Genomic DNA, 24379 nt, shown 5'->3' on the forward strand with positions numbered 1-24379 from the left:
GCGCGGCCGCTGGTGCCTGCAATTTTTGGCGACGTCGCCCCCAATGGCGCCTCCATCTTCGTGCATCGTCCATCATCGATCCTGCGCTTGCGCCGCCTCCACGTCAAAATTCACTAGCGCAGGGCGGCTATCTTAGCTTTGTCTGGTCGCCGACTTCCAGAAGCTTTTGCCCGTCTTGTCGCCGACCTCCGCTTCATTACTCAACCGACGCTACGCTGACCTCTACTCCACTCGTGAAAGCTGAATATAAGAGAAACATTGGACACGGCAAGGCAGTGCGTGCCGATCATCTCAGCACTCGTAATCATGCCTGCCATTTCAGGAAAGCCTGCCTTTCACACGTGTAACCAATAACTACATGCTTCCGTCGATCCCCGATGCACGCCTGCCTCAACATCCTCGCGTAGCAGCCAAGGTGGAGAAGCGAGCGATCCTTCGCGCCTATTCTGGTGCTCCCCGCCCAACTGGTGTAATGAATCCGCAGTCTGGCCTCAGCGCCACACCTGCCACGGCACGCCAACCGGTGTGAAAACGGGATTTTCTCGTCAAACTGCTCGTAACCAGAGAGAAAGGCGCAACGTTTCAGCCGCAGCTGAAATGACCCACCTGGGCTGGACCACCATGCGCCGTAAGGCTTTGCATATTCGCTACCTTCCTCGGGCCATTCAGACGCTGGACTATCTTGATTCCCATGACCTATAATGTTATGCTGTCCGGACCAACTTTCCTGGCCTCCCACCATTGGGCCTGCCATGGTTTGACTTGACCATGAATACTAAGCATTGTGGCTTGGACTACTTGCCCCACCTTCGCCTCAATGCGCAGACCTGTTGGTCAGGACTCTCTATCTCCTCTCTGGTCGAACCGCCGAGCGCGCTTGCGCAACGGCTGCCTTGTTATGCCTACGGATCTCCGCCGGTTCGTGCGGACGAAATTCATGCTATTTACCCATATTGCCGTACTTCCAGGGAAACATGTTGTGGAAGATTTTGAATTCCCTTCTCGGCTCTTCTTTTCGCCCCCAAATCCTGAATCAGTGAGGCCGATCCATTTTGGAGGCACTTGGAATCAAATCCGATTAAGCCGCTCCACTATTCATTGGTCTTTTAAGTCTGTCTATCTCCAATTTAATCAGATCGTCTCCGCACCTCTTAGATAGAGGTCATTTCGTTGCTTCTTAGACCTCCAAGATGAAACCCTCGGTTTGCAGTGGATTAGATGCGTACAATAGCAAGATAGAGGGCTTTCGAGACATAGAATATCCCTCGTTAAAAGGTATGTCACAAGGTCTCCACTTCGGAATGTAGACAACCGGATACGTTCATCGAGTACAATCCCGTATACCGTTGCAGCTGGTCAAAGACTTCAACATCACCTCACTCCCCTCAGTAATAGGTCAGTCGCTGATGGTTTCCAGGAGTGACCTACCTCGACTATGGTGGATCAGCGGTTGGGAAACCTTAAGCAAAGACCCAAGAGCCTCAAATAATACTCACAAAACCTAGATTCCCGCCAAATCCCTCCTCGAAGATGCAGCCGCAGACCTCTCGACCAACCTCTACGGCAATCCACATTCAGCCTGCGCCCCGTCCGCATTAGCCGGGCGTCGTGTCGACGAGATACGAGAGCAAGTGCTAAGATTCTTCAACGCTGACCCCAAGTACTTCGACTTGGTGTTCGTCGCCAACGCAACTGCCGCCATGAAGCTTGTCGTGGACTGCTTCAAAGATCACTGCGACGCCACGCAGCGCCTGTCGAGATGCCAACGCCGAAAATTCTGGTACGGCTACCACCAGGACGCCCACAACTCCCTCGTAGGAATCCGCGAACTAGCAGACGGCGGCCAACACTGCTTCAGCTCCGACCAAGAAGTCGAAGCCTGGATCCATGGTAGCAACAAAACATCCAAAAGGCAAACGGGAAAGCAACTCCGCCTCTTCGCCTACCCAGGCCAATCCAACATGACCGGCCGCCGCCTCCCTCTCTCCTGGCCCTCCGACATGCGCGCCTCCCCGCACACCTCCGACGTCTACACCCTCCTCGACGCCGCCGCCCTCGCCACCACCTCTCCCCTGGACTTCAGCGACCCAGCCTACGCCCCCGACTTCACCTGCCTCAGCTTCTACAAGATCTTCGGCTCCCCAGACCTCGGCGCGCTCATCATCCGCACCACTAACCCCTCCGCCCTCCCCACCATTCTCTCCTCCCGCCGCTACTTCGGCGGCGGCACCGTCGACATGGTCACGACCGGCAACGACGCCCCCTTCCACGCCAAAAAGCCATCGTCCCCTCCGCATGCCCACCTCGAAGACGGCACCCTCCCCTTCCACAGCATCATCGCCCTCTCCGCCGCCCTCGCCACGCACGCCCGCCTCTACACCTCGATGCGCTGCATCAGCGCCCACACCTCCGCCCTGACCGCTTACCTGCACGCCTCCCTCTCCGCGCTCCGCCATGCCTCTTCCCCCTCCTCCCCGCTCCTAACCATCTACAACGACCACTCCGCCTTCGCCGACCCCCGCCTCCAGGGCCCAATGCTCGCCTTCAACGTCCTCCACCGCGACGGCCGCACGCTCGTCCCACCCGCCGCCGTCGAGCGCGCCGCCGACGCGCGCCGCATCTACGTGCGCAGCGGCAGCCTGTGCAACCCGGGCGGCGCCGCGCGGTATCTAGGGTGGGAAGCGGCGCAGCTGCGGGCGCTGTACGAGCGGGAAGGACTGCGGTGTAGTGACGGGAGTGTGGGCGTGATACAGGGCCGCGCGACGGGGGTGGTGCGGGTGAGTTTGGGCGCGGCGAGTACGAGGGCGGATGTGGATGCTTTGGTGGGGTTTTTGAGGGAGCGGTTTGGTGGTGGTGGGGGTGGGAGGGAGGCAGGGGTAGAGGTAGAGGATGGCAGTGGGGAGGAGAGGAGCGGGGAGGAGGATGCGGTGGTGGGGGTGGTTGGGAAGGAGAGGGTAGAGGATTCCGGGTCGACGGAAGACTCGTCTGCGGAGGAGGGTGGATTTGGCGGAGAGAAGAAGAAGACTGAACGGCGCAGATGGATGATGATGCGTCTGCTTTCGTCGTGTCACCGTGGCATCAGGAAGTCAGCGGGTCTCCAACAGCAGTAGCATACTCCAGTTATATGTGCATATTTGAGTTTCGTTCTTCTCATTCGATCTATGTGCAGTGAAGCGCATATTCCAATTCTGTCGACTATATCACTGAACGTACGGCTTCTGTTGGCTCGAAGGTCACCATTATTAAATGTAAGTGTAAAGTGAACCGCAAGTTCATGATCATTTGTAGCTCGAATTAGAATCCAGATCGCTATTCGCATTGCTAAAGCAAGCGATAGCAAAACATTCCAGATCGCCGTTCGCCTTGCTATTCCATCCATAGTGAAAAGACCAGATCGCAAGCAAGAGCTTGCCAGTTCCACTTGTCGCCCACCACCAGATCGCCGTTCACCTTGCCATGCCACCATAATGAAAAGACCAGATCGCATTTATCGCCCCTCACCAAATCGCCTCTTCGAGCTGTCGCCCCGACCATAGATCGACTCCTCGTCACGACGGCGTTTACCTGTAGGAGAACTTATTAGCCACTGAACTTGGTTCGCTCGTTATGGATAGTTGACTTACCTCCAGCCTTTTGGTCGCGGTCGAGCATCCTGTCGCGTTTCCGACGCTCGTATCCTCGCTTCCACGCCTCACTTCCCATCCTGTAGACATGGTCCGGGAGGTCGCAGAAGTGCCAGAAAGGGCACGTCGTGTGCTCTTTCGCGCAGAAACGGTCCGCACCACCAGTGCCCATGTGGCACACGTTTGGTGGAGCGCCCTCGCTCCAGTCCTGTCGCGGTCGCTCGCTTGGAAGCAGCCCATGACGTGAAGCTGGCTCTGGGACGGTCGCCAGGTGGTTGAGCTTGACAAAGAGTCGCGGGTCGCTCGCACATATGTGCGGAAAGTGTTCGCTTGCGAAGTGAGCACTACGCCCATCGCAGTCGCCGGCATGCTTGAATCCAGGTGGGGGAAGGTTCAACATCCGCTCCAGATCACGGATTCGCTCGGCCTGAGCAGTGTTGTCGCGCTTGAGCCTCTCATTGGCTTGAGAGTACTCAAGAGTTCGCTTGAGCAGATCATTCTCCGACTTGTCGCGCTCTACTGGTTGGTCAGTAACTTCACAAAACGGTGCGTCAAGAGAGATAACACTGACCTGCTTCGTGGGCTTCGAGAAGCTTGATCGCTCTCTGGAACTTGTCGCGGGGCTGTAGGTCGCCGGCAAGCCCGCTTGGAGGTGGGGGAGGTCGCAGGTAGGTCGCAGGCTCTCTTGGGAGGTCGTCATTGCGCGTGTCACGATGAGCCGACATGGTGTAGTAATCGCACTGTCCGCGGACTGTCAGCTCAAAAGCTATCACCAAGAGTAGATCCTGCGTGGCGCGCAGATGCTGGCTGTGCTTAGGCGGATGGCTCAGCATTCGTGCACTTACATGCGCAGGTGGAGGAGTCACGTCGCTTTGATGATGAGATCAAGCTGACAACTTGTTAGCTTGAGCTCAAGAGTCGGTGTCGGAAACTCTGGATATGTTGGGCAGCATGAACCTACCTTGAATCTGTGTCTTTGAGTCGCAGCCAGACGGCTTGAAAATTTTGAGGTGACGGAGGAGAGTGAAGTTGTCGCAGAATATCTGAGTTTATGAACAGGGCAGGCAGGCGGGCTCGGCAAAAAAGTCGTTGCCGGCGTTGACCCGGCCGCTGCCCAAAACAGCAGGAAGGTCGGCCGTCCCCCAACGAGAAGCTGATTAAGCAGCCGCATGGAGAGCCAGGCAGAAGCTTCAAGTCGCGCTGTAGACATTGCAAGTAGCGCTACTCGTTCCCATTCCCTAGGTATTCAACATCCTGACCGCACCGCACAATTGCAGTCTTCCCTCTTCGATAACACTTCCCGCAGCTTCGTCTCTACATCCCCCATTCCGGTCCAAGATGCGCCAGAAACGAGTCTTACTACTCCTCTATCATATTACTGCCGCTGAGATTCCATAATTTGCTTCATAGACCATAAATATCTAAGTTTTCCTACAAGCGATGCCAATACAACACTAGCCACCCACCGCATTAGCTATAGCCCAACTTAAGATAGTTGAAGCGGTGATCCGGAAGAGAGATCGGAGCTAATAATAATACAAGAACATTCAGACTGTGGCTTGTATTGCCTAAGTGGGTGCGGCAAGCCGTACACACCCATCATCACGTACGAAACCAGCAGGCTCTGATTCAACAATACATGCCCATTAATCGCTTATAAATGAAACCGCTATCCCCTACTTGGCATCTCTAGTAGTTAGTAAGGAGACCTTTGTCGTCGGGGTAGCGTTCTTTGTAGTAGGCAATCCTGACATAGAATTCTTGCTCAGTAATCAGGCGGGCCTGGCGATCGCGTTGGTAAGACTTGATAAGCAGGTCGATATGCCTGCTAGGGAGGACTTCTTCAAGTTCTTCGTCTGTAAGCTGACGTTTGGTACGGCCACCCTCAAAGACCATCCTACGCATGTTAGCACTTGTCTGGATCTGTCTGAGGGCATGTGACATACACAGGACGCTTCTTTTTGTTCAACCTAAGTCCCTTGGTGCGAGTCGACAAGCGCATATCCATAGGCCTAATCAGGAATGCGTTGGGAGACTCAGCGCGCTCTTCGTCCGTGCGATCGCAGACTTTTACGTCAGGTATTTCCAAGCTCCAGGGAGGAATCGGACTTACAAGTCTTGATCATGTGCTTCCAAGGACTATCAGCCAGCTGTACGGCTTGACAGGCATTTTTTGCCGTGTTTCCATAGTTCCAGTAGATCAAAACTCTCTCCAGAGTATCATCGACGGCTTTGACTCCAAGAGCGGAACCCAGGATGCGGATATCGCCAACAAAAGCCGACTTTTCAAGTGCTACAACAAGTTGCCGGATACAGCCCATCTTGTTGAGAAGTTTGAGAAGATACATCTCGTGTACATCAAACGTTATGAGCTTGATATGCTGCAAGAAGTTGAAGACGTGTGGGATCTGATACAACTCGGGAAGGCTGGTACAGAAGTGCACGTCAAACTGATTCCAGAAGAAGTCGAGGAACTCCCTGCGCAGCATGGGCACCGCGCGCAATGCGCAATTGCGGAAACCGACCAGAATCTCGCTTCTGCCTTTACGAGCAGTGTTCTTCTTATCTCTCTTGCTGATTGAACGTAAGCGGTAGCGCGGGGAGCACAATATGCACTTAATAAGCTCCAGCAACGGTTTTCCAACTTTGAGATTATCTCTGGCATGACCTTCAGTGAGATCCTCGAGGCGCTGTCCAGGATTTTCGATGAACGTCTGCGGTGGCATAAACGCTTTCATGATTTCCTCATAGATAGCATTGCGAAGCTCTCCCGGAAGTTCAACAATGGCTTGGAAAAACAGGCGAGTGTTCCTGTCGATCGGACTGATGTAGTCGTCAGATTCGGTCTGAGCCTCGGGAAGAAAACGAGTCAAGGCGGCGGTCGCAGTGGAGTCCGTCGACGAAGCTCCGGTTGTTGTGGAAGTGTGGGCCGGGGTGACCACGGCAGAGAACGGGTCGCGCTGAAAAGTATTAGCATTTGGGGCGCAACATTCATAGCCCGTCTAACTTACAGACACGCCTTTCTCAACCGCAAATAACTTGGAGCCTGGGACAGCCTGAAGGTCGCCTGCTGCCTTGAGGCGCATCTCATTGGGCTCAGCGCTGCCGCCACTGTTCCCACTATCGTTGATGTCGCTACGCTTGTGTTTGATTGAGCGAGGCGGGAAGGTCCCGCGATCATCGGTGGCTCCGGTCATGGCCGGAGTTTGGCAGGAGTGGAGTTGGAGGAAGAAAGGTGTCGTCGATGTGGGGCGGACGGGTCGGGCGTTTTTTATATCTGCAGCCAGCGCGCTAACACATATTATTCCCGTGCTCCGGTTGTTACTCCATACAAGGTAATGAGGAGGAGGGTGGAAGAAAGCGGGGCGAGAACTAAAGTAAAGTGTTATAGTGATTGGGTGGACGCAGAGTCTACTCGCAGGTGAATAACACCTGTCAGCTAAATTATGCGCAGGAGTTGCTTTCCTCTTGAAGCCTAGTAGTATTTCTATATATATACCTAGATGATAATCTGTTGAAATCAGATAAAGGCATACTGCGGCTTTGAGGGCTCCAGCCCGAACACCAGACTAACGGACCTACTTCACCCATCTCCAACTCTATAGTACAAGGCGACATGATATCAACGATATTGATGACAGCATTTTATGCTTACAAAACGAACAATATACGGTCGCCTTTTACTGGCGCTATTTCGGCCAGCCATATATCATTTCTACACCCCCCTCTCACAGCCGATGGCTGGCCGGAAGACTAGCAGGGCTCCCCAGCTCTGTTTTAGAAAAATAATATATGTGGGTAGTTGAAGCTATCGTCCGGACGTGTATGTAGAATTTTTAATTCCACATCCTTGTCCCGACGATAGCTTCAACTACCAATGACATGAGTAAAAAATGAATCCACGCTAGCCATCGGCTGCGAGAGGGGACTGTAGACGGCAAATTTCCCAATAAGGAATGTGCTAAGCCTAATGGATGTTGGTAGGGAGGTGAGGAGGGAGCATTAGGGCGGAGAAGATACGTGTGTAGAGTTAACTCCGGTTCTTTTTTACACTTCAAAGTCGTCCAAGAGAATTAGGGCATAGTATGATTATAGATCGATATAAAATAAACATCAAGTTGTCAGACTGACTTGTGCATATAAGTCTATAACCCATCTGCCCCCACCATCATCCCTCTACCTCGCAGCTGTGAAGCATAAAGTCAAAAAAATCTCTAGTTCCACACCATCCCACGCAAACCCATAATCTCCACCCGCATACGGTCGAGATCTGTGCGCAAACTCGCGGTATCCTCCCGCATGCCCTTAATATCATCCTGCAACTTCAACGTGTACTGCGCCAATTCCCTGTGGGCCATCCTCTCGAGATCCTCCTTCGAATGACCTATGGGTTCGACTGCCTCGCATCCCACATTCAACCCCTCGAGCAAGGAATACTTTGAGGTATCCGTCGTCCTATATGTGCTGTTCCAATTTTCTATCCCGGGATCGAGGCCGCCGCTGAGGGAAGGCAGCTGCACGGGGCCGCCAGTGCCAGCGGTAGCGGTGGCGCTGTTGCTGCCGCTGATGTTGAACTCTCCCCCCGGCGTGTAAGACAAAGAGCAGTGCATCGTTTTTATTTGCGGTGTCTTGATTGGCGTGAACCCCATACCGTGACCAAAAACGTTGCTCTTGGAATCGCTAGGACCATCCGACGGCGAGCCTGGCGGACAGCCTGGTGGCATGTGCGAACCCTGAGAATGACGCTTGCGCCCAGACGTTTTAAATCTTTTGCTGCTGCGGCGTGAGATTGTTCTGAGACCTCCGCAGATTGGTCCAGCCATAGGCTCCGTGGCGCTTGGTCGGACTTCTGGCTCCGGGCACGATAGCGAAGATGTGACTGGAGGCTGCGAGGCGGGGTAAGGGTAGTAGCCGACGGTTGTGCTGCCTTGGCCTGTGTCATAATACTCTGGCTGAGGAGAGGTGGAGTAGCTTGCGTCCGATGACTGCGAGCTGTGTCCTGTAAGGTGATCAGTGTGGAAAACAGAGAGGGATGTTGACCCTACAGAGCAAGGTACGTACGCCTTTTGTGGTCGGCCATATTTAAATCGGAAGAAGTTGTAGTAGATATGGAGCATTGGTGAATTTGGATTTGACTGCATTCAAATAGCCAGTTCATTGGTTGTGTGTTGAATGATTAGACTAATTCATGAAGAGGATCGCTTGCAGACGCCAGACTCACAGAATTTTCGCGAAGGGATATAGATCGATTACTAGCGAATTACTCCATTTCGTTGACCCAGGACTCAAAAGCGAAAAACGAGAAAACGCCGCAGACCACCCAATGAAACCCAACGCCATTCTTGAATAGTAACGGATGATCCAGATCTTATATGCGCTTCAGCTATCCATGGTCGCCATATGACTCTCCTGATGTACACGTTGTGACCCAACAACTAAGTTAGGTTTGTTGGGCTTGGTCCGCTCGCATGCGATCCCGACGGGCACGTCTCCTAGATCTATACCGTCTCCGCGCCTTCTCCGTAGCAGTAGGTCGCGGTGGGGGCGTCGTGCGTATCTATATGCGCGAAATAAGCTTCCAACCCAATCATCGATTTCGTCCCCCGGACTTCTCGCGCTCCAGTTACCACGGATGCGATATTGCTGAATTTATTTCCTAAAAAGGAAAACAGAGCTCGACCCACTTACCCAGTCTTCAATCTTCTTGTTCGTCCAACGCGCATCCATCTCCTCCCCCTCATCATAATCCTCGTACCCATCATCCTCCTCCTCCTCCTCCTCCTCTTCTTCACCCACCTCGCCATCCTTATCCTCATCGTCCTCATACCCCTCATCCTCATACCCCCTCTCCTCTGTAACCTCCACCTCCTCTTCAACCCCCTTCGCAATCACCTCGTCAAATATCCCCCCGGCCCTCTCCCCAGCCCTCAACCTCTCCTGCACCCTCTGCATCCTCTCCTGCAGCAATGCCCTCTTCCCGTCCCCGAACCCCACCACCATCGCCTTATACATCAGATACGTAAACCGCGCCAGATCCTCATGCTCCATCTGCATGAAGTGCTTCAGCCGCATCTCTCCCCCAGCATCATCCTCCTCCTCCCCTCCTTCCTCTCCCTCCTCCGCAGTGGCCTTCGCCTTGGCCGCCGCGGCAGCCACCCTCGCCCTCTCCTCATCCTCGACCCTCCTCCTCCCCCTCTCCAGCTGCTTCTCCAAATCATCATCATCATGCCGCGCCTTCACCGGCGACTCGAACGGCGGCTCCAGCGCCAGCTGCTGCGCACGCGCCTGCTGCGCCTGCACCCCCTGTCCCACTAACCCCGACGACGAAGAAGTGAACAGCGGCAACGGCAGCGGTGGAGGAATGAGGTTCAGGAGAGGAGGAGGGGCGGACGTGGGCAGCGCGCAGCCCGGGGGAGTCTTTGTGGCGGCGGCGGCAGCAGCGAGGGCGGCGGCGGAGCGGACGGCGCCGTTGGGCACGGCGGTTTCACGGAGCTTCTTGGAGGCGGTCGCGACGGAGGAGGCGCGGAGGGTGGTGGATTCGGGGATGCTGGGGTCGGGGGGGACGAAGGCTGCGGAGGTGGGGTTTGGTTGGTGGTGGTTGTGGTGGTCGAAGAAGGCGGCCGAGGCCGTGCCTGTTTGGGCTCGTGTGAGCGTCATCGTGCGGTGCGGAGCGATAGGGATGAGGGACGGAGGAGGAAGAGGAGGATGGGCGTCGGGAAAAGAGATATTGCGGTGCGGGACTCACGCTTGCGTTGTGACATCTGTTCACTGTTCCGTGTCTGGCGCGGCGTGGTGCGGATGTGTTGGGCTGTCGTTGCGATAAGGAGATGCGGAGCTGGGTAGCTTTAATCGCGGAGCTTGCAGCTTCGCGATGCGCGGCAGAGGTGGTGTGGATGGGTGAGAGATGCGCGTGGTGGTGTTCTCCGGGCCGATAGCTGGAGCGAAAACGATGGCAGAAAGACCGATGTTGGGGACGATAAACCGGCGGGCGGAACGGGACGAAGTGGTACGGTTGGTGTGGAGGTGGATGACGCGCCGTCCCTGCGCTGTCGCGTGGTCGCCTGGGCCCGAGCCATGCTTGCGCCGATCCCCGCCCACTTCGTCCTGCCACCACCGAACCACCGGTACGAGTACGAAAGTGTCAAAAAACGGCCTCGGCAGCCCGAGTACGATGGAAACCACGGGAACTTCGTTGAATGGCATGTATGTTTCATTCGTAATTGTATTTACTTTTCGTATAATGTACCGAAGTGATGCTGGCAAACTCCTGCCTTGAATCCTGAAGCCTTGCCGGGTATGAGATTCCAACCAACGCCGCCCAATGTCCTTTCCTTTCCCTTTCCTAAAATCAAACGAAGGGTTTTCCTAAGACTCAATACGTTACGTAGCTACAGAGCACCTGAATTACCACATGCTGCTCTGTTTCTTCGCCAATTTCCCTTTCTTGCTTTCATCACTCGAGCTTCTCAGACCGAAGAAACTCTTCTTCGGCTGTTTCAACTTTTTGCCCTCATCGGGCCTAATTTCTCCTCCACCACCAAAGTACGCACTCTGGCTGACTGCCGGCCGGTGCCAACTACCGGACGGCTGGGGTCTTGGCTGAGGCGGGCGCTGCTGCGGGCGCGGCATCATCGGAGGTGGGGCCTGTTGCGCGACAAACAAGCCGTTTGACAGCCGATTCGGCTGTGGCCCGCGCTGTGGAGCCGGAGTGGGTCGCGAGGGCCCGGGCTGCCGCTGGTAGGGACCGAGCATGCCGTGGACGGAGTGCCGCTGCTGGGGCAGGAGATTCTCTTGCGTTCCGTACTTGCGACGTAGACGCTCTGTCTCTTTGTCGACCTCGGCTGCCTTCTTGCGTCGCTGCTTATCCTCGGCTTCGACGATCCTGCGGAGTCGCCGCTGCTCGGCTTCTTCTTGTCGCTCCTTTTCGCGCTGTCTGGCCTCTTGTGCGCGGCGCTGCTCGCGGGCTTCTGCTGCTTGGGCGAGCTTCATCCGTGATTTTTCGGCATCGATTTCCCACTGAGCCCGAGGGTCCAGTTGTGGCCGGGGTTCTTCTTGTCTCTGGTAGGAGTTGGTTTGGAGGGGAGGGAGGGACTGGCGTTGGGCATCTGCACGCGAGGGCTGAGCTGGTCTCAGATTCGCGGCAGGTCCAGGCGGAGGGGCGCTTTGAGCGGGGGCAGGCAGAGCACCAGAGGCCATCAGGGACTGATTCAGAGGCAACGACTTTTTTCTTCCGAGAAGACCGCCCGTGCTCCTCCTAATTGCCGCATCCCCGACGTTGAAAGTCTCGTTGATCTGGCCGAAATAGAGGGCCTTGATTGTCGATGCTGCAAGGAGAACCACGATCTCAAGACCCTTGGGATCCTCCATCTCAACTCGAAAGAGGTTGGATTGGTAGATGGTGACTTCGTGAAGGGCACGGAACAAAGCGACAGCAATATCGGGCTCCTTTGCCTTCTTCTTCTTTTTCGCCGGGTCCGTCGACTTGCCGGTCATGAAGCAGGAGAGATCCTTTGACAGTTTGCCTTCTCTCCTCCACACGAAGTTGATCTTAGGGGTCGTGATGTCGGCAGCTGGATCGTTAAGCGATCGATCTAATGTGGAGGCGCTAGGCAAGCGGAATGTGTTCTGCGGCATGCTAAACTCGTAGCTCGCGGTGCCACCCCATGACCCGCTCTTCTGCCTCACGACAACCTGTTGATCAGGGTCGTACAGATGTATGGTGAACTCGGTAGGCAGCACTGGCTGAGGAGGGGGTGCGACACCGCCGTTCTTTCTGATCTCCTCCTGTGATAGGGTGGGATATGTCCATTCAGGCTTGATGTAGACCTCGCCATAGAGGATTTCCGGGTTGAATGCATCGAAAAGGCCGGCGGCATAGATGTTCTTGCCCTCTGGCAGGGAGGGATCCGGGTGTTTCAAGGTATAGGTGGGCTCCGGCTCGGAGCCATGCTGTGCGAAGTAGTATGCCTCGTCGTGCTTGACAGTAGGCGAGGGCTTTAGAAAGAATGCTTATCGATTGGTTAGCATTCCGCTCACAGCGCGTGGCGGCAGGTACGTACTGGGGAGGTTTTCGTCAAGCATTGCGTCATGCTACACCGTCAGTGACGGACGACAGATGCAAAGTGGATGGGATGTGACGGAGAATGGGACGAAAGAGTGCAGCTGAAGTCAAGCCGGGGCGCCGTGCATTATGGGCGAGTCGAAGGCACGGTGCGCGTCGCGTGAGGCTGTGAGGGTGCAAGGAGTGGCCGGGTGCAGGCTTAGTGATGACGCGCGCCCCTCGTTCGCTTGATTGAGATCCGCGACCAACCGCTACCTCGACCAACACATGAATAGAAACCAGCCCAGCCACGCGTCGCCCTCGCCCGCTGTGGGCCCTATATCTTCGCGTGTGCTCTCGTCAGAAGCGCGCATCATCGACACCGCGGCATTTTCAGCTTCCGCCCACGGAGCCAAGCACGGAGAATGAGGGGAAAAACGACTCACAGGTCTGCCTCGCTGCGCCCAGCGGCTCGCACGGTGGAGCCTAGGTACGCATTCTGGCACAGCCCCAGTGAACACCAAGCCTTGCCGGCCCGTCTCACAGCCCCCGGCCCCCAATCAGACGCAGCCGTAGAAGACTCTGAAACGTCCATCGGGCCACCGGCCAAGAAGCACGCAAAAACTCTGCCAACAGCGCTGCGCAGCTGCTCCACCGCCACCCGGCGTTAACGATCGCCGAGCGGCCGCTTTGTCTGCTCTCGGTCCGGCCGATCTGGGGAACCTTAATCAGCTCACGACTGCGTTCGGTAGAAGATTCTCCCTCTGGCCAACTCTACAATACTGGGTTGAAGAAGACCCCGCCCTTCCAAGTTGCATGAAAGACACGCCTGGGCAGTTGAAGCAAGCGTCCGCGTGCAGATACCGGATTTATCCCCGCATACAAGCACAAAGACATCCAATGCCAACCAACTAAGGTACAGTATCTTTGATGCGACAGGTCAAACTCACCGTGCATGCATCGGCATCGCTGTCCAGTACTACGCCTGCGAGCTGCGTGCCCGCCGGTTTTATGTAACAATCATGCGCGATAGGGCGGGGCTGCCGACGCGATCGGGACCTCTCTCACACCCCGCCCGGCCATTCACAATATAATCCATGTCGTAGCACGTTGAAACGTCCCGTCCAGCGCTAATTTGCGGCCTATTCCTGTCTACCATTCCTCTTTCGGCCCAGCTGCGCTGTCCACCATGCAACCTCCCGTCCCTTCCGTACAGCGTATTCCCTACTCGGCACCGCGGGCCGATTTCATCTCAGCCCTGGAGAAGGATGGCTGTGTAATCGTCCAAAACTTCACCAATCCAGATGTTTTAGCCCAAGCCAAGCGGGAAGTCCAGCCATTTCTCGATGCGGAAGATAAAGGATCCAAGGTTGGAGGTGGGTGTCATGATCCTGATGTCGTGCATTAGCTTCGCTGACATCCTGTCAAGCCTTGGAAGGGAGGACCAAGACTTGCACCCGTCTGATCGGTAGGAGCCCGACGGTGCGGGAGAAATTCTTCGCCGACCCCTTGTACCAGGTAAGCTTTCATTTACTTTTCTTCGAAGTCACCTCAGTCGGCCATGGCTCCGCCAAGACCTGCATTGTCATGTTTCTCAGCAGCCAACTGTGCTTCTCAAACAGGACCTGGTGGAACACTTTCTCACCCTGGAGACGCGTTGCTGGTATGGAAATGAGCCTTCCGTCAATGTATCCAAGCCGCTTCTCTCCATCGCCATCACGATGGATATCCAACCTGGGACCCCCGCTCAGCGGCTGCACCGCGACGACAAGAACCACCATGCCCGCCACGCTCCCGTCGATACCTACCACCCAAACCGTGACATGCTCCTTGGTCTCTTTGTCCCAGGATGCGACACCTACCGTGAAAATGGCGCAACGAGAGTTGTCCCTGGAAGCCACCTCTGGGGAGACGAACAGCCTGATTTTGGTCCCGACGGTACCAAAGGTGTCGTGGACGCTTGCCTGAACATCGGCGAGGCTTTCATCATGCTTGGTAGCTTGTATCATGGCGGCGGGCAGTACAGTCAAAAAGATAGCAGCAGAACCATGCATATCATGTTCTGCTGCTCGGGAGTGTACAGGCAGGAGGTTTGTCCAGCGCCCCTGCAGTCGGTTGTGTTGAAATTTGCTAATCATACCAGGAAATCTCGTTTTTGTCATATCCTATTGAAGACGTGAAGACTTATCCACAGGTGGTCAAAGACCGTCTGGGCTGGAAGCAGTCGGAACCGAATCTGGGATGGGTAGACCTGCAGTCTCCAGAGTACCTTCTCGAATAGAGTGAAGCCTGACTTCACGTCTTTTGAATTAGACGAGATTTCGTCTGCCTTTACACAGAAGTATCGCAGCCGAAGTCTATCGCGAAGAAAAACAAGGCCTTGGAACAACGGGCAAGTACAACCCCCAAGCATTAATGGTTTTACCTTGTTTGTGGGAAATAGTTTGTCTTGTGTGGGTAGTTGAAGCTATCATCCGGACACAAATGTGGAATTGAGAATACATTCTCGTCCGAATGATAGCTTCAACTGCCCATGACATGAGTAAAATATAGATTCACGCCAGCCTTCGGCTACAAAACCCCTCCGTACTATTTGCGGTATCACAGTGAGCCAAATCAAAGTCAATTCTCCGTACTCCGCGACTGTCGTTATGCATTTCTTACGCAAACAGTGAAAGCAAGCATCTGGGAGTAGGTAGTAGATCAAACTGATTGATACCTACAGGGAAAATGTCGCCCACAACTACTCGCTCATAAAAGCCGGCCTCACCTCTGCAGTCAAACCTGCTCGTCCACATTCACACACTCAACACCACACAGATAACCGACGCCATGCCTCGCTCGTCGAAGGGTCACTTTATCCCCGGACCTTCAACCCAACCTCCGACGCCGCCCTCAGACCATCGCCCTGGGTTTGATGCACACGTGAATCTGTCCAAAGGCACCGATCACGGAAAATCTGTTACGAGCGCAGTGACCCGGTCTCCCGACATCTTTCCATTCATGGAGCTTCCGCCGGAACTACGCAACCACATATACGAGATAGTCATTGAGGACATACGTACCACCGAAAATGATGCAGTCGGTATCGTCTTTTGCCTTAGGAACGAATGGCCTTGTCGCGACGATGACCTCTTTCGCTACGTCGAGGATACGTTCGACGGCAATAACGCTTCTTGGAGAGAGTATTGGAGGATCGAACGATCAAGAACGAACTTTCTATACTGCCATCTCAACAAACTATCGCGCACCATCAGGCAGGAATTTGTGCCAATGCTGTGGAGTCGCATGCACGTAAGGTACTGCTTGTGCATCCATGGAACCGATGATTATTATTCCCCGTGTCCCATCAGCCTCGACCTTTTGCGTGGCAACATTGCCTACATTACGTGGGATATGGACCTGCTGTGCGAAAGGGATATCGATTGGGATGACGAGCCGCTACGCACCCGCATGGAGTTCGTCGAATTTCTGAAAAATGTTGACTTCAAAGGCACAATCAATCTGGTAGGACACAGGGCGCACGTTGAGAGCTTCAGGCAGGCTTTGGAAAGCATTGCCGCCGCTGAAAATACCGAGCATGCTCGACATGTGGCTATGCAAAGGGTCAAACAGATCGACGAGTCGTACGACCAACTTGTAAAAAGACATTGTTTGTTGACTAAGCAATATCTTGTCTTGATAAACGCTGACCATTTTGTAGGGAACAATTCCGGTACGGATGATGTTCGCGTCAAATTTGATATCAATCTTCGAGAGTCTCGATACGAAGATGACACGACTTGAACCGCATTCGATAGCAATGGGCATCAGTTTCAGTACTTGCGCGATTATGAGGCCGTGAACTATGAATCGATGAGAGAAAAGCAACGGTACTTGTTCAAATTTGGAATATGTTCAATCTGAAACCTCTGTTGACCAGACCACAGGAACAACTTTCCCGCCTGCCTTTACCTTTGGAACAGGGGCGATGGCCAGGCCAAAGAATTGCGACTGTTCTTTGCCCTCAACGAAGAACCGAGGGGCTACTATGTATGTAAAGAGGAGCAATGAAAGCCGGTGAGTGAATAAGCCGAGCGAAATGTCATGTCATGATTTCATTCTGATTCCAAACAAGTCTAACAAGGCAGATGTTTCTGTTTCTAATTATCTGTTCGAAAGAAGAGCAGTTGAAGCATTGTGTCAGACATATACAGACCCCATTCCTGCCGAGACTGAACTTCAGTGCGGTGCCGTACTTTTTTCAATTTCGATACATTCCTATGCATGTAAATGCTCAGAAATTTGAACAGGGTCTCTACTTGTCAGTTGGATGGATAACCACTGTTTCAAGCACCCCGGATTCAACGGTAAAAGGTTCCATGGGACTGTTTGTGGAACCTCGGGGAAACCTCTCCCATCCAATGCCGATTTTTCTATCCTCCTTGAAAAACCCCGGATCTGGTACCCGAATCCGTTGGGCTGGAGCTAGGTAGACGGCTCGGTACTTGTCTCCGCCGAGCACGCCGAACGTCAGCCACTACCCGCATACCAAAGCAAAAAAGACTGGCTCTTTCGTTGTCAGGGGCAAGATAAGTGCGCTCGGTCCCTGCGCTATGACCCTGCTTCGAGGACACTATCATCGGGACCCTCGTCCCGGGGGCCAAGCTAAACTCTTACCTACTCTAGTCTCCCCAGATTTCTGTTCCGACGGCGCTCCGGTAAGCGAGAGCTGAGATGGCGGAAGGGCGTTCCCCGCCCACTACCTTTGCACGGAATCGGACGTTGCTCCGGTGGTCCAATAGGCGCGAACGTGTCAGAGATATGGTTGGACGCCCCTACGCAGAGGCTGTCGATCTGGAGTGCTTTTTTATGCCCACCTTCGGCAAGTGGCATGGATATCGTTAGGCCGTGGCGGAAATAAATCCACCTCCTCGGCACGCGCTGCACCAAAGCATGTTTTGTTTTGCGTTAGAGCTGTTCCTTGCGGAAGTGGATTGCCATGTGGCTGGCGTCGTCATGATAAGGGACCCTGACTCCTGCGTAATTCTTGCACGTTGCTGAACTTTATTCGCACTTATTGTCTCGGCCGCTCCGTCTCAGGCGTATGCCCTCCTTTCCAGTGAACTTTCCTTGCCTTTTCGTTCCCTATATGTTGCGTGCCACTCCCTTACCATATTTCTCGCTGTTCAGCTCTTTGAGGTTGCGTGAATCGTGCGCGCGCCCTGGCCATGGCGGACTCGTTCGCAAGTGAGGCGTTCACGCTCCTCTCGTTGGGGATCGTGATTATTGGCTGCAGACTGGCAGCAAGGATACGCATGGTCGGAGTCAGGAAGCTGGACTTTGACGACTATCTGATGTGCTTCGTTGCGGTACGGAGCACCTCCGTCGAAATCCGGTCGATCCGGCCCCGACCCGAAAACTGATTCAGTGGTCATTTCCAGATCATTTACGCCCTCGAGACAGCAGCGGCTTACCTCGTCGGGACCCGCTACATGGGCTTGGCGAACAATGGCATGAGCGACGAGGAACGATCGATGCTCGATCCTTCGTCTCACGAAGCAACCCTGCGGATCGAGGGATCCAAAACACAAGTCATCGGCTGGTGCCTCTACACATTTGTTCTGTGGCTTCTGAAGATATGCATGAACGCATGTTATTCGAGAGTGACGTATGACACACGCACTCCTACCATCTTTTCACTCTGCTGACTGCCGCCAAAAGATACCAACTCGACTACCTCGAATACCGCGTTAAAATCGGCTGGTTCTTGATCGGCGTCACCTACCTCGTCGTCCTCCTCACCATCCTCCTCGGCTGCCAGCCCTTCCAGAAGAACTGGCAAATCTACCCCGATCCCGGAAGTACGTCACTTCAAACTCCCGTGCCATCCTCCAACTAACCCTCCTCCCAGACCACTGCCAACCCGCCGTCTCGGAGCTCAACTGCTACGTCGTCCTCTTCCTCAACATCTTCACCGACATCTGGCTCATCTCCATCCCCGTCCCCGTACGCCCCCCTTCTCCCCCCTCCCCCCCCTTCCCCCCCACCCCATTAACCATCCTCCACTAGATGCTATGGAAATCCCAAATCCGCCTCAAGCAAAAAATCGGCCTGACCGTCCTCTTCGGCGCGGGCATCTTCGTCATGATCGCCGGCGTCATCCGCTGCGTCATCATCCTGTCCAACCCCGTCACGGGCGCCAGCCAGGCGGGCAACTGGGCCGTCCGCGAGTCTTTTGTTGCTGTCGTCATCGGCAACCTGCCCATGATCTACCCCGTGCTGCATCGCGGCGTGCGGCGCTTCGCGTCGAGCTATGGGAGTAGCGGGTATAATTTGTCGGGGAGTGGTGGGGGTGCGGGAGGGTTGGGGGGAAGTAGGCATGAGATGGGTGGGGGGATGGTGGGAGGAGTGGGAGGAGGAGGGGGAGGGAAGTCGAGGAGGGGGACGAGCAGTGCGGCGGCGGCGGGGTTGGTGGCGGGAGGAGGGGCAGGGACTGTGGTGGTTGGGGGGTCGGTGTTGAGGAGTGGTGGGGGTGGGGGTGGAGGCGTGGAGTCGGTGTTGTTGGCGGCGGAGAGTAGGAGGAGGGAGAGCTTCGCGACGGATGATAGTCGGGGGAGGATTGTGGAGCCCGGGTTTGAGAAAGGGGGAGGCGGGACGCAGCGGGTGATTGAGACGGATGCGCACACCGAGGACGGCGCGAGTACGAGCGAGAGGGGGATGAGCTTTTCGCATGGGTTTGAGGAGAGGCATTGATGAAGGTGTTTGGGAAAAGGGAAAAAGACTACCTAAAAGACCATTGCTTAGATTTCTTACGTTGACATGAAGCTCTTATGCGGACACAAAAGTCCATTTAATAATTTCTTTTCAGAGCCATACAGTCCCCTCTCGCGGTCGATGGCTAGCGTGAATTTGCTTTTGCTCATGTCATAGGTAGCTGAAGCTATCGTCTGGACGGGAATGTCGAATTAAAAAGTCTACGTACACGTCCGGACGATAGCTTCAACTACTCACATATGTTAATTTTTCTAAGGCAGAGCTGGGGTATACTTAGTTACGCTATGTTCTAGAGCCCTGATATTCTTCGCGCTAGCCATCGGCTGCAGCACCCCTCTGTACAACAGATTATCACATCACTGACCGCACTCTCGGTATTGAGAAACGAAAGTAATATTTATACGGTCTTCCGAGCATGCACGTATCAATAGAGATTGATTCGGTACACACTAAGCCTAATACAGTAACAATATTGGCTTGCAAGCCCTTGGTAAACGTTTAACCAAGCGATTTCAAGACCCCGTTTGCGCTTCAACTGGAACTCCCGCCAAGTACTGAGTCCAGATGAGCCGCACGCATCTCACTCCCTATTGTTGCAGGATATTGTCAGCATCAAGTTGATTGGTGACTCGTCGTAAAAACATACTGATCCACTCCGGTAGATTCAAATACTCAATTAGGTCTGCCTTGCGACCGTTATAGAACGCCTGCCAATCAGGGCTTCCCATGTCGAAAACTCGGTCCGGCAGGTCATAGAAATGCCAGAGAGGACATCGCGGGTGTTCGCAGTGAAGGACGAGACCACCACAACCCGTACCGACAAAGCATACGTTAGGCGGAGCTCCAACTTGGTTGTCCATCCTTGGGTTCATGCCTGCTCGGGCAGCCAGGGTTGCATTTGAACGTGGGAGGAAGGGTGTCGCCCTTGGGTCCATCTTTATGGTCAATTTCGGATCTTTTGGGCATATGTGCTCAAAGTCGTCGCTCCGGAGATGAGGGCCACGGTGGTCGTCACAAAAGATTGAATGTCGAAAGTTGGGAGGAGGGACGGGTCGCCAGTCGCCGTCGCCGTCGCGCAAGCCCTCACTCCGAGGCTGGATGTCACCGTCGCTGTCGCCATGGCGCTTCGAATCGTGTAGATTGCGGGAGTCGGGTCGATGGCGGTCCGGGCGATGTGAGTCGCGGGGGCTCGAGGGTCGACGGCTTGAGCGTTGACAATTGGGGGGATTTGAGCAGTGATGATCCGGAGATATTGAGCAAGAACGATCGGGGAGTTTTGAGAGAGAACGATCGGGTGGTTTTGAGGGTGAACAATCGGGTGGTTTTGAGTGTGAACAACCCGGTGGTTTTGAGAGTGAACACTCCGGTGGTTTTGAGGGTGAACACTCCGGTGGCTTTGAGGGTGAACAACCCGGTGGTTTTGAGGGTGAACGATCGGGGGTTTTTGCGGGTGAACGATCGGGGGGTTTTGCGGGTGAACGATTGGATAATCTCGAACGGAGTAAATAAGGTTCACGGGAGGAGGACATGGACTTGGTTGCGCTGAATATGTTGTCAGCGAGGCGTTGGCAATGAGATGCAGTGAGATAGACATCAGAGATGTTGCGCCTAGAGAGAGAAATTGAGGTGAGAAAACTACCCAAGGCAAAGAAAGAGTCGTGGTCAAGCTTGCGATGCGCTGAGAACTTGGGAAAGAGCCTACCTTGGTAACTAATGTTGTTGAACTCCGAGTAAGTCGGTGTCAGATTGTAATGCTCTGTTGTGCGGTCAGCTCTTGAAAGTATGGAATGAGTGAAGCAGTAGATTGAAGCGTACCGACTGTCTCACAACGGGTGCGCCGAGGGCACCCGTCGTTGTTGAGAAGGAGCGGACCTGAGGGCATTTGTATGCAGCAGGAGCGTGCACGTGCCACGATATTTGCCTTCCTACAGCTGCTTGCACCTGCATGATCTTAGCGGTGGTGGTGGGTGCGATTTTTCCATCACTTCTTTCTGCTCGTAGATATAGCATGCGCTTCCTGGAAACTTCACTGACCTTCCAACCACCAACGCGAGCAACCACTAGCGCGAACGACTATCAGCGCGAGCAATTGTCGCTGGTTCTAGCAATCGCCATCGGCTCCAGCAATTTCCAGCGTGAGTAACGAGTAGTCCGTAGCGACGAATAAAAGCTAATTCTTCATGGCGGGGTCAGAAAAGTAGGCACCTCCAACAACACCTACGCTCACCATGGCGCCGTTCGACCGCGACAAGACACTGGACCAGCCTTCCTCCCGCAAGCTCCATAACTCGACCGATAGCGAGCAAATTAAAGTCGTTATGCAAGCCCAGACTATCAACGAGACTTCATTCCTAACGCTCCCTGGCGAGCTTCGCAATTGCATTTACGAGGAAGTCATTGAAGGGCTCGGCGTCAACCCAAATACGGGGACCCTGGTTCTCCCGTGTCGCGGCTACGGTTGCAAAGGCTTAAATTTCGTGTGGATGAAAGAGATTGTGTCGTCCTGTCGCCTGGGCCAGGTATCGCGCACCGTCAGAAAGGAGTTTTTGTCCATGCTGTGGCGTCGCTTCAACTTCTACTACTACGCATCCAAACACCGTAAATGCCTTGAGGTGCCCGGCAAGATTGGAGATCTCCAGCCTGTCGCTCCCATGCTCCGCGGGCATGTGAAGAGGCTTTTTTTCGTCATCGACTCTGAAGAGGTTGTGAGCAGGTTTTCCATCTTGGCCAACATCTTGTTTGCCTTAGAATTCAAGGGCAGACTTGTCATTTATGGAGATAAAAGCTATGTAATCGCTTTTGAGGAGGCTTTGGAGCTCATCAAGTCTGGATCAAATGATCAGGATACTATGGCTATCATCAAGTCCGTCGACGAGCACATCGATCTCCGTGAGTGGATCAACCGTGAGTGGAAGAACCGTGAGTGGAACAACCATTATATTTCGTCTGCTGCATGCTAAATAAACTCGTCTCATAGTCGAATGGAAGCGATATGAACGAGTGACGCGAGTTATCGTATTTGACATCACGAACTCCCAAAACACTGGGTCATAATTGAGAAGGATGACTGGCGACACGATTGAGGTAGAAGAAACCGGTGTTCCGGAAAGCTTCAACTATCCATGACATGAGCAAATAACAAATCGGCTGCGAGAGGGGACTTTCCAACGCTTTCTTTGGAGACCCTTCATTCATTATTGTTTGTTGCACAATGTGCGGTAGCGAGTCCGCCGCTAGCTTAGTCACCTGAGCAGGGTATAAAAGCCGCCCACGGTCGGCCGCCCACTCAGTCTTCATGCCACGCATCCAGTGCAGACAATACCATTTGTTTCCAGCACTTACTGCAACATTATTCCACTCAGAAGAGAGAGTATAACGAGTTCGGCCTTGAATACTGTGCGTTCGCTTTCTCCACCCAGGCCCCGGTAATCATCATGTCTCTTCCGAGCAAACGTAAGCAGCTTTCCAGCGTTCGTGTCCATAGAATAGTGTCATTTCCACCAGGACTGCAGAAACTACAGACTAGACTCTCGGGGAAACATGAAAGATAAGCTGACAACAGAATCAGGTCCTCTAGACGACCAACATGATCTGTGGCCCAATGCACTCATCCCAGGAGATGCAGAAAGCACCGACTCTACTCTACTACCATCAACGACTCTTCCTCCTCCAAAACGACGACGAACCAGTCTTTCGGCAACCGTTTCCCCCACTGACCCCACCTCCAGCCCGCCCCCCATTCCAACCCCGATCTCCCTCATCCACCGCTCCTTCGCCTCCGCCCAGGCCTACACTTACACTCGCCTCTCCCTCGCCGAGATGCAGCGCCTCCCGGCCGACTCCGTTGCAGCGTACGCCCATGCCTTGCAGCGCGCTCTGGACATCACCTCGCAGGGGTTCAACGAGCAAATCAGGGGTCAGGAAACCGCCCACGGGGTCGCCGAAGAGGTGCGTAAGGTCAGCGACGCGGTATACGCGCTCCTAGACGTACCCGCCCGGGCTCTAGAGCGAGAAGTAGAGCGGGTAGCAGAGATGGCATACGACGTGTCGAGAGACCTGGACAGCCCGGTATTGGCAGAGCTCGAGCGGGCCGAGGTAAAGGGGCGGCTGGAGTTCAGGGCGAAGTACGGTCTCCCGTTGCTCAGGACTTCTTCGGTCTTTGAGCCGCTCGGGCGGTGGCATGATGAGCGTGAAGTGCGGTGGATGCGGTCTAACGTGTGCACGAGCATTCTGGGGCAGCTGGAGTGGTGGCCCGAGTTCCGAAACAAGACGCAGACTGGCCGGTGGAGGTTTCACGGGAGCCCGTGCTCCAGAAGGCATCTCCTCGAGATGCTGGGGCTGGAGAATTTCCGAGGAGCTCAGTGGGTGCCGGCTCCGTTTCGGCAGATGGACGATCCAGATGACGATCTAGATGATGATCTAGACGATGATCTAAACAACGATACAAGATCGTGGAGGTGCAAGAACTTACCGTTGGCAAAATGGAAGGAGACTATGGGGGATCTCGAGAAAGAGGTGAGTTGGACAGACAATGCCCCCCTTCTCTTTCTGTAAGCTTTCCTGCTGATGAGGCACTGAAGATCCCCGGAGAGGGTACATTGACGGTTCGGGGCCCCATCTGTCTTTATTTCAGCCCGGAAACGTTTGAATATCGTTTTTGCGGTCGATATGGACTATGAGGGGCGCCGAAACTTTCAACTTCGTACAGTTTTGAGACTTTCACTACGTCTAGAGACATATTTTCACTGTCCATGACTGAGAATTCACTCCTTTACGTTTGGGATGATTTGGGACTATGTAAATTTGACGAAGTTTCAGGTAGATTCAATGATATTTGCCTCTATTCGTTTGTTGTTTGCTATTTATTAGCTACTAGCGCGTATGTATTCTACGCTACTCGACGGATAGCTTATGGATCATTCTGCATATTCCTCAAAATAATTCAAATGTGGGTAGATGA

At 54.2% G+C, this 24379-nt stretch overlaps 9 protein-coding genes across 9 annotated transcripts; 5 read left to right on the plus strand and 4 right to left on the minus strand.

Moving 5' to 3' along the window:
- Positions 1 to 1435: 1435 nt before the first annotated feature.
- On the plus strand, positions 1436 to 3110 carry LTHEOB_6969 (Aminotransferase class-V; the record flags this gene model as incomplete). The annotated part of the gene is made up of 2 exons (XM_035516282.1): positions 1436 to 1438; positions 1506 to 3110. 2 exons carry the CDS (start codon positions 1436 to 1438, stop codon positions 3108 to 3110), a joined length of 1608 nt encoding a protein of 535 aa, XP_035371936.1.
- A 377-nt stretch (positions 3111 to 3487) lies between these two features.
- LTHEOB_6970 (Rrf2 family transcriptional regulator) lies at positions 3488 to 4456 on the minus strand (the record flags this gene model as incomplete). Its single annotated transcript, XM_035516284.1, has 3 exons — positions 3488 to 3564; positions 3624 to 4139; positions 4195 to 4456. 3 exons carry the CDS (start codon positions 4454 to 4456, stop codon positions 3488 to 3490), a joined length of 855 nt encoding a protein of 284 aa, XP_035371937.1.
- An 856-nt stretch (positions 4457 to 5312) lies between these two features.
- On the minus strand, positions 5313 to 6820 carry LTHEOB_6971 (uncharacterized protein; the record flags this gene model as incomplete). Its single annotated transcript, XM_035516285.1, has 4 exons — positions 5313 to 5520; positions 5570 to 5690; positions 5737 to 6583; positions 6635 to 6820. The coding sequence occupies 4 exons, from the start codon at positions 6818 to 6820 to the stop codon at positions 5313 to 5315; spliced, it is 1362 nt and encodes a 453-aa protein (XP_035371938.1).
- Positions 6821 to 7837: 1017 nt separating this feature from the next.
- LTHEOB_6972 (uncharacterized protein) lies at positions 7838 to 10280 on the minus strand (the record flags this gene model as incomplete). The annotated part of the gene is made up of 3 exons (XM_035516286.1): positions 7838 to 8615; positions 9128 to 9180; positions 9312 to 10280. 3 exons carry the CDS (start codon positions 10278 to 10280, stop codon positions 7838 to 7840), a joined length of 1800 nt encoding a protein of 599 aa, XP_035371939.1.
- A 747-nt stretch (positions 10281 to 11027) lies between these two features.
- LTHEOB_6973 (uncharacterized protein) lies at positions 11028 to 12704 on the minus strand (the record flags this gene model as incomplete). Its single annotated transcript, XM_035516287.1, has 2 exons — positions 11028 to 12631; positions 12683 to 12704. The coding sequence occupies 2 exons, from the start codon at positions 12702 to 12704 to the stop codon at positions 11028 to 11030; spliced, it is 1626 nt and encodes a 541-aa protein (XP_035371940.1).
- A 1148-nt stretch (positions 12705 to 13852) lies between these two features.
- Positions 13853 to 14944, plus strand: LTHEOB_6974 (Phytanoyl-CoA dioxygenase; the record flags this gene model as incomplete). Its single annotated transcript, XM_035516288.1, has 4 exons — positions 13853 to 14039; positions 14093 to 14181; positions 14286 to 14753; positions 14807 to 14944. 4 exons carry the CDS (start codon positions 13853 to 13855, stop codon positions 14942 to 14944), a joined length of 882 nt encoding a protein of 293 aa, XP_035371941.1.
- A 722-nt stretch (positions 14945 to 15666) lies between these two features.
- Positions 15667 to 16449, plus strand: LTHEOB_6975 (uncharacterized protein; the record flags this gene model as incomplete). The annotated part of the gene is made up of 3 exons (XM_035516289.1): positions 15667 to 15962; positions 16017 to 16315; positions 16367 to 16449. 3 exons carry the CDS (start codon positions 15667 to 15669, stop codon positions 16447 to 16449), a joined length of 678 nt encoding a protein of 225 aa, XP_035371942.1.
- Positions 16450 to 17873: 1424 nt separating this feature from the next.
- LTHEOB_6976 (Short-chain dehydrogenase/reductase SDR) lies at positions 17874 to 19398 on the plus strand (the record flags this gene model as incomplete). The annotated part of the gene is made up of 5 exons (XM_035516290.1): positions 17874 to 18014; positions 18087 to 18313; positions 18367 to 18506; positions 18557 to 18651; positions 18715 to 19398. 5 exons carry the CDS (start codon positions 17874 to 17876, stop codon positions 19396 to 19398), a joined length of 1287 nt encoding a protein of 428 aa, XP_035371943.1.
- Positions 19399 to 21647: 2249 nt separating this feature from the next.
- Positions 21648 to 23973, plus strand: LTHEOB_6977 (Acid phosphatase; the record flags this gene model as incomplete). Its single annotated transcript, XM_035516291.1, has 3 exons — positions 21648 to 22338; positions 22839 to 22872; positions 23148 to 23973. 3 exons carry the CDS (start codon positions 21648 to 21650, stop codon positions 23971 to 23973), a joined length of 1551 nt encoding a protein of 516 aa, XP_035371944.1.
- Positions 23974 to 24379: the final 406 nt, after the last annotated feature.

The sequence above is a fragment of the Lasiodiplodia theobromae genome (genome assembly GCF_012971845.1).
Source record: "Lasiodiplodia theobromae strain AM2As chromosome Unknown scaffold_20, whole genome shotgun sequence".
Classification (NCBI taxonomy): domain Eukaryota; kingdom Fungi; phylum Ascomycota; class Dothideomycetes; order Botryosphaeriales; family Botryosphaeriaceae; genus Lasiodiplodia; species Lasiodiplodia theobromae.